At 34.2% G+C, this 8,252-nt stretch overlaps 1 protein-coding gene across 1 annotated transcript in view; it reads right to left on the bottom strand.

Annotated features, from left to right (window-relative positions):
• edl (ETS-domain lacking) overlaps positions 1-8,252 on the bottom strand; it is a 52,284-nt gene continuing 44,032 nt past the window's right edge. Inside the window, exon 3 of the mRNA XM_069835390.1 lies at positions 1-4,334. Coding sequence (XP_069691491.1) covers positions 4,117-4,334 — 218 coding nt within the window. The 3' untranslated portion in view covers positions 1-4,116. The remainder of the gene's footprint in view (positions 4,335-8,252) is intronic.

The following is an 8,252-nucleotide window of genomic DNA, read 5'->3' as shown; positions in this document are numbered from 1 at the left end:
CATTGAATAAGGTAAAATTTAGGCTATTAAAATGTACAATATTTTTTTATTACTTTGTCATATACATAATACTGTTATACATGCTTACTATCTACGAAAGCTGAAGATAATCTTACATATACTCTCTCAAATGTGAAGTCGGAACTAATAATTCTTAACAATGCTAAAATATTTTGTGGATAAAGATATTGATGACATAGGCTTAAGTTTCAAGTGCAGTAACCTTCCACGAAACATGTGAGTTCAGAAAGATGTTAACCCTTTGTGATCGTACATTCAATTCCAACATTTTCTTTCCAGCAGTCAGTTGAGCAGCAGCTTATAGATGTCGATGAGTTTTAAGTGCTGCTAACTTCTAAGTTATTCTCGTCACTTTTTTTTTTTATTTGAACAGACTGACTTTTTAGATTAAATACTGAGAAATCAGATTTTCCAACGAAATGAATGTCATTATTCCTTGTTTATTGTGTGAATTATACATATTATTTTTTACCTCTTTCATTTTCCAAAATATAAATTTAGTTGTAACATTTCTTAGTTCGTATGAAAACAGATCACTAAGGGTTAATGTCTTACTTTTATGGTTAATATTATGATTTGTATTCATATGCAAAATTCATGAAATACACACACATTAAGTGTCATCATCGGTGGTCTTGCAGTTACCATGTCAGTAGTTCTCAGATTCAAACCAACCTAGAGTGATTAAATCCTTATCATGCTTTCACCATAAATCCTTATCATGCTTTCACCAGGACAGAAGTAATGCTGTGAGTCTCATGTAGAGTAATGACATGTTAAAGAACTCTGTCCCTGATGTCTACAATCAAATTTGTTAGCCATTTCTCGTCCACATTGAATTTCCACTTTGACATGGTATGAGATTTTAGATGGCTGAGTGATTAGACTGTGAGGAATAATTTGGGATTATTGGAAAAAGGTCATAATCATTTTAGACTTTGGCAGCCCTGCTCTTTCTCTTTGTGTCATGTAAAGGTACCAATAACATTTTGTGGCAGAACATTTTGGTTGTACAATACATTTAGTGATATAAAACTTAACAGCGACTTTCATCACATACTGCTACACCAGAGAATAAGTTGTATTCATATTCAAGAGATCCATGATATTAATTATTGTAATTGCGTATTTATACTACCGGTACATATTTCACTATTTGATTTTGCTTAAATATGTTTGGGCTGTCAAGTGTACCAGCAATAGGCCTAAAGTTGTCATCACAGTTACAACCGTTCTTACGAGATTATGTAAGCTAGCACATAGCATGATCAAGAGTGGGTCTCCGAGCATCATGACAATTTCTGCCACTAGAACCTAGCCTTGCAGTCTTATTAAATGATGAATAGTTCCATTACTAAGCATTGTGTATCGTGAAAATTCTTGATTAATTTTGCATTACTGATCAAATACGAAGATTATAAACATGCCAAGCATATTACAGTCTTCTTTGAGATTTATTGATGACTTGTTAAATAACAGTATGCCTATGCAAATTTTCAGTGTAATTTAATGGAATTTACAATTGTGTTGCCTGAAAGTCTGGATTTGTTAAATTAAAAATTTTGCTTTCAAACTACATTCTTCATCTGGTTCATTTACTTTGGCAAGTTGGTTGTTTTCAGTTCCGTGTTTTTCCTTCAGATTTCTTTCCCTCTAATTCGTTTTAATTGCTGAAAGTGAACTACCGGTGTCTTCTTCTTTCAGATATTATTATTATTATTATTATTACCATCATCATCATTATCATTAAAATAATACAGTAGAACTTGGTTATAGTGACCTCGTTTTGTGCGACACCTCGCCTATAACGTCAAATATTCTGTGGTCCCAACTAATTCCCCGTAAGACATATGCTTTTCTACCTTGCTTAATACGACAAACGCATATGCATCTACCTCGCATATAACGTCATTTTCAACGTCAGTTTGGAATACAATTTTTTAAGAACCAAAGTATTTTAAGAAATATTTTGCTGAAATCTTCAAATCCTTTACTGTTCCCTTCTATCACAGACCTCTGGAATGCAGGCAGATTCCCCAGCCCATTGTAACCTGCCCGAATTCATGCGGTATTAATGGTATCTGCATGCGGTCAGTTTCGACAGGAAGTTTTCACTAAGTTCACGCATTTTAACGCAGTATGGCCACTAAAAGAAGTGAGTGACACTTTAGAAGCCATTAGAATTTTGAACATTTCTATGAAGCTAGGAGAAGGAGCAGTGAAATTGCAACTGAAATAATGAACATAGAATTTAATTTAGAAAGTGTATATTGGGCAAGTAAGAGACAACAAAGTAAAATGACTGATTACTTCACTCCTCAGTAAATAAGTTTGGAGAGTAATGAACAAACTGTTTTAATACAGAATACTGTATTTATAATTGTACATGTATTTTATTGTGTTCATGGTATGCCTAAAAGTGAATACATAAATCTAAAATAAGCCTAATTATGTTTATTATTTTTCATTTTCCACCTCACTAGACTGATAATATGAGTCTCGGTTGCTACGACACTCGTTTATAACAACATAATTTTCAAGATCCCTTGGATGTCGTTATAACCAAGTTCTGCTGTACCAGGTCTTAGTTTGTCTTGCCTTAAGGCAATCAGTAGCGTTATTCAATACTTTCGAGAAAAGAGTATGATTAAAAATCATTTGTAATGGCAAAATATTCTACGACAATGCTTAATTATTACTACTGAATATTGACACATGCGATTTGCATTATTTAGGATACAACATACGCAGCAATGTGATGTTAATGTTGCGCGTGCCGAGTTTAGTGTAACTTACTCCCCTCATCCTCCAAGCCAAATCAAATATTATTACGACATTAGGAGTAATAAATAATAATTACTACAATATTATTCGTTGTGATAAGGTACAACTATTGCCATTGGTACCAATGTCAAGCCAAGTTCAAATCTTGGAATCCTACATTCAGAAGAGTAAAATTTGGAATTCCTTTATTATTCTTCATTTGACCAAAAAAATATGCCAGCCAATGTCAATGAACGAGCATTTTCTGAGTGGTTACTTCAATTAAGAAATGGAACACATCAATCTAATAATCTCGGTGAAAATATTATTAACTTAACATTCCAAATAATTTTATATGCAAGGAAAACTCGGTTGTCAGCCACATTTTTTGGTACTACATTAAATACTGGTATTTTTGATGATTATTCGACCCAATTTATTGCGTGACGATAGCCCACACCTGTGGAGTAATGGTTAACGTGTCTGGCCGCGAAACCATGATCTATTACCAGTTTCATTTTCATGCAGAAGTTACCATCCATCCTGTATGTGTATATGTGTGTGTGTATGTGTATATATGCGTGCTAAATTTAAAGATGGCAACAAGACCACTCGTGATCAATTGATCATATTAATGTGCTGATTAATGTATCGGTACGTCTGCGCTACACAATATGGGAGCAGAGACATTAAACATAACAAAAAAACAACGCTCACATTTAAGTCACTATGATGTATAGGTTGTAGATAATTTGTCTGAACAAAATTTGATGGATTGCATCTCTAAGCGGTTTTCTGTGTCAAAGAAATGAACATAAATCATTTGTAACAACATTGTGATAAAGATGAGTAAGAAGAATCACAATTAACTGTCATGAAAGCTGATGTTTTTCCTAAGAAAGTGATGTTACGCATCTGGCGAGACTTCTTTGAAATGAACTTCAAAGAACGAATGAAGTTGTGGTACTGCTCGCAATTGGAGAAAATGAAGGCTTCAGTTTAAGAAAAAAGTTCAGCGTTAGTCTATATAAAATGTTATGGTTTTCATCAGGACACTGCTAGGCCTCAGTTTTGTTTGTTTGCTGGATTTTGATTGGGATGTTGTACTGTACTGCCATATTCATCAGATGTCACATATTTAGGTTTTCATTCTGGTATCAGTATTTACAAAATGCCACTTTTTAATAAAAACTGGCTAGTACTTATTTTCTTAAAAATCGGCACGAACTTTCCTGACTACTTCAATATTAATATCTATTTCAATTCTTACATGTTACATCTTACAATATTAAAAGCTCTAATCTAGAGCTCTATACATTTCGAAAATATATGTTAACTTGTGTACATTGCTTTTCCTAACCGAAGTTGAAAGTCTTTATAAAGTAGTTTTCCACCCAGAGGTACTCTTCCCAGGAACATGTCCATGCTCATGAGACATAAGGCCTTTCCGTTCATGAGAAATCTGTCTGTTGGAACTTGGGGTAATTGATGCAATGCTGCCATGTGCCTCAGCCATGTTGCTACATCATCACGTGACCAGCAGCGAGGATCTGGAAGCAAATTGCATGTAGAATCAAATTAGGAATTGCTGCTTACTCTATGTGTAGCAGATTTATATAAATATAATATATTTATTTATATATTTGTATCAAATTGGGACATTTCTTAAATGCATATTAATGACCAAAATTTTTCATGACTATAATCTGTCATGAACAACTCAAGAAATAATGCAGTAAAAGCCTGAAATATAACAGAGCCATTTGTATTTATTTACCAAATCTTGAAACCAAAACACTAGAACAACAAGAGTCCACAAAATGTAGAAATTGACCGTAGAAATGCACATGTAAATAGAGAATATTGTGGTTGAAAATGTACTTATAGTAAGACTGAACTTCTGTATTAGTAGAGCTTGTATCATTTATGTAAATAGCAAGAATTAAATTAAGTACCTGAGAAAAACAACACGATATCTCAGATTAAACAAAAACAACAACAAACAAACAAATACACGCACTATTCAGGAATTAAACACTGTACCATACCACATTTATAAAATACGGATGCATACATCAAAATTCGATGGAAAGCAGTGGGTCTAGTTATGAAGGTGTATTAAAAAAAAAAAGGAAGTTTCACAAGCATACAGAATAACTAATCATATTAGAGTTCTGTACAGTTTTTGCGTAACTTAATATGACTTGCAGTTTTTTTCTCATTCCATACTAGCATTGCTAGCCATTTTAAACTGTTACTTTTCCAAATGTTAATATTATTACATGATATTTTAAAATATTTTTACATGTATAAATCTGCACTTGGCTATATTATCATTTCAGAGGAAATCACACTAAAAGATTTCCATCACCTCTTAAAAATTCATTACCTTCTCCTGATTCTGAACTCGCAAACTTTTGCATCAAAAAGTGGAAGATAAGTTACAGACATGCCTCGTTTGTCTTGGCATTTATAATTAATGATGCATTATATTTGCTTTGTAATTAATTATAGCATCAGCACACACTACTGACTACGTAGATTGCTGAAATTACTTATGAAACTTTCGTCCTTTCTCATGACTTCTTTCACGTAAAATTCTAAACTGATTCTTGGTGAAAGGAATTGCAAAAAAATAATAATAATTTTGTTGTTTCAACGAAAATACACGGCTTATGCTTGATATTTTTGTAAATATTTTACAGTGTTCTTTGTGATCTCGTGTGACTAGAGGATGAAATCTGGTGATCATGAACTAGACGGAGAGACAACCGTTTCCTTGTGCTTACCACTCCTATTCTGTGAATGATTGGGTAGCCGGACGGCCGTGCTCTTGTACAAGTACAGCACACCACACTGTGAACTTAACCCGGGCTATTGTATGGATGATGATATGTGAATGAATCCGAGGTCCAACACCAAAAATTACCCAGCAATTCTGCTTCAATTGGTTGAGGAGAAACCCGGAAAAATCCCAACCAAGTAACTTGTTCCAACCAGGATTTGAACTGGAGCCTGCTTGTTTCATGGCCAGATGTGCTGATCATTACTCCACAGCGGTGGACCAATTTTACATTTACTTTATCTGTTTATTTAAAAAGCAAGATATCATATGAAATGTAAATTATAATTATTTTATTTAATCTCGTCTTTAAGTTTACACTTTATACCAGGATCACTTTTCTTTTTTCTGCATTATTGTGCAGTATGTTATTCATATTTCTCCAAGTGGCTGCTTGAACACCTGCAGAGTTCTAACACATCTGTACAAGCTGTTACAAAAACATTACAGTGCTTCCATTCCTCAAATGAGGTATAGAAATTCTTATACATTCAGAAATTTAAAATAAATATTATAGTCCAGACACATGGTCTGAAGATATTAATTCGTCAATTTAAGCACAGAAGCCTAATCATAAGTAAAAGCAAGAAAAATCTTCAGAATTCACTATTTTCTAACGTTAATAGAAAAAAAAAAGAGTTAGGTCAAGTTTGGGGGGGGGGGCAATGCTCCCCATAACTCTGCCTGTAGTCATGGAAACTTAAAAATAAAATTGCCCACAATTCTTTTAACTCAATATTGAAGACTTTTATTGAACTATCTACATCTGATGATTTTTTGATAAATAGATGGTCTGAGGGCCTCTAAACACGTTTTATCTAATTTCATAGCGATGCCTGTGGTCACAATAACTGAATATACTAGTTAATTGCAATCTTGTAACTTTGTATTTAACACTTTCATTGAAGTGTTCAAAATGCTGACTGATTTCTGGTACATTCACGTTTTGAGTTCCAGTGAGTACTTTCTGACTATTTTCGCAGCTATGCCTGCGTGTGAATCTGTAGTAGTAGAAGTAGTTCAAAAATATTCGCGAACTCTTATATTAGGTTTATCGAACACAGCTAATTGAAGGGTTCAGAGCCATAGTGGGCCAAGCGCCATTTATTAAAAACTGAGAAAGCAAGGGTTAAAGTTAAGTGAATACCATAGTTTAATGAAGATTGACATATCATTTAATTTGAATGTGTATACTTTATATTACTTGCTATATGTTTCCATTAAATTATGGTGATAACTTCATTTTAACCCTTGTTTTCTACTGTTTTAGTAAATGGCACTTGGCCCACTATGGTTCTGAACCTTTCAATTATAAGCGCCACTTATCCTCGGTGTTTTATTGGCTACCATACTTGATTTTAGATCCGAAACTCGCGCGTTCAAATCTGATCGTGGACAAACGATTTTTAAGAAACAATAAAAATCCGTACCGTGCCAGATAGAGTAAAGGTAAAGTTATGACATATGAGGATATGGACGCAGAGCTCACATGCTTTCTTGCATTAGCACAAAAAAGAGATGATCCACGCCGTAGCGTCGTGGTGTAAGGCATGCCTAGACGTGTGTTACGGAACGAACGCTGCTTTGAGTGCTCACGAGGAAAGGAATCGGTGCCCGTCATCGTGATGAATTTGGGGAGTTATTCTAGGTAGCGAAAACCAATTATAACGAGAAGACCATCGAGCTGACCATATGTTACTCCCGTACAGCAGTCGGCTGGTCAGCCTTGGAGCTTCTTGAGCTGTCGCGTCACGGATTACAATATGGAGGTGGTGCGTTTTCAGTCAACATCACACCCAAGCCATCTTTTTGCCCCCGTAAAGAACTACTTGTAGGCCTATCAATTTGATGGGAGGTTGAGTGTGTAGTTTTGTTATTCTTAGATCTTCTGTATAGAACAGGGGAGAAAGGAGAATATTCGCAGAGTTTGGACGAAAATCCACCACCAAACATTTGTAGTTCATCGACTTGGTGCTTCAACCACGTACGATAATACACCACCGTATCAGTGCTTGTAGTTATTTATGATGAAAGTTCATAAAGGCTCTCTTTATTGACACGAGTATAAAATTTGTTAAATGAGGCTAAACAAATACATGAGAGCCGAAAAGATAACTTTAAGAATGTGTATCATACAATGCCTTTTTTAAATAGCACAGATTTGCATTAAATAAATATTTAAATTTGGAGAGGTTATAAGATTACGATTTCACGGCCGTCTAAACTCAGAACGACTAAAAAAAAAGTATCCCTAGAATTAGTCTTGTTTTATTCGTGTTCACGATTTCATGGCCGTCTAAGCCGGCCATATAATCAAAGCAGTTAGGAAAAGTTGAATGTTAAATCTTGTTACAATGAGTACTACAGATGTAACTTCAGAGTCATAGGGGCTAAATGTAAATATGAATGTTAAATTTGTTAGTTCGGCCTATTTGTGTTACATGTAATATTTACGTCACGAAAGATCGAGGTAATGCATTAATTTCTTATTGAATGAAGATTTTACATTGAATATTGCATTTTACTTGGCATTGCATAAAGTAATTATTTATTTTTTAAGCATTAGTTTTTAAAGGCTCACTTTATGCACTGATAACAGTGGATGAAAAAAAAAATTATATGGCCT

The sequence above is a fragment of the Periplaneta americana genome, chromosome 9 (genome assembly GCF_040183065.1).
Source record: "Periplaneta americana isolate PAMFEO1 chromosome 9, P.americana_PAMFEO1_priV1, whole genome shotgun sequence".
NCBI classification, from domain to species: domain Eukaryota; kingdom Metazoa; phylum Arthropoda; class Insecta; order Blattodea; family Blattidae; genus Periplaneta; species Periplaneta americana.
This window is presented reverse-complemented; position numbering and strand designations above follow the sequence as displayed.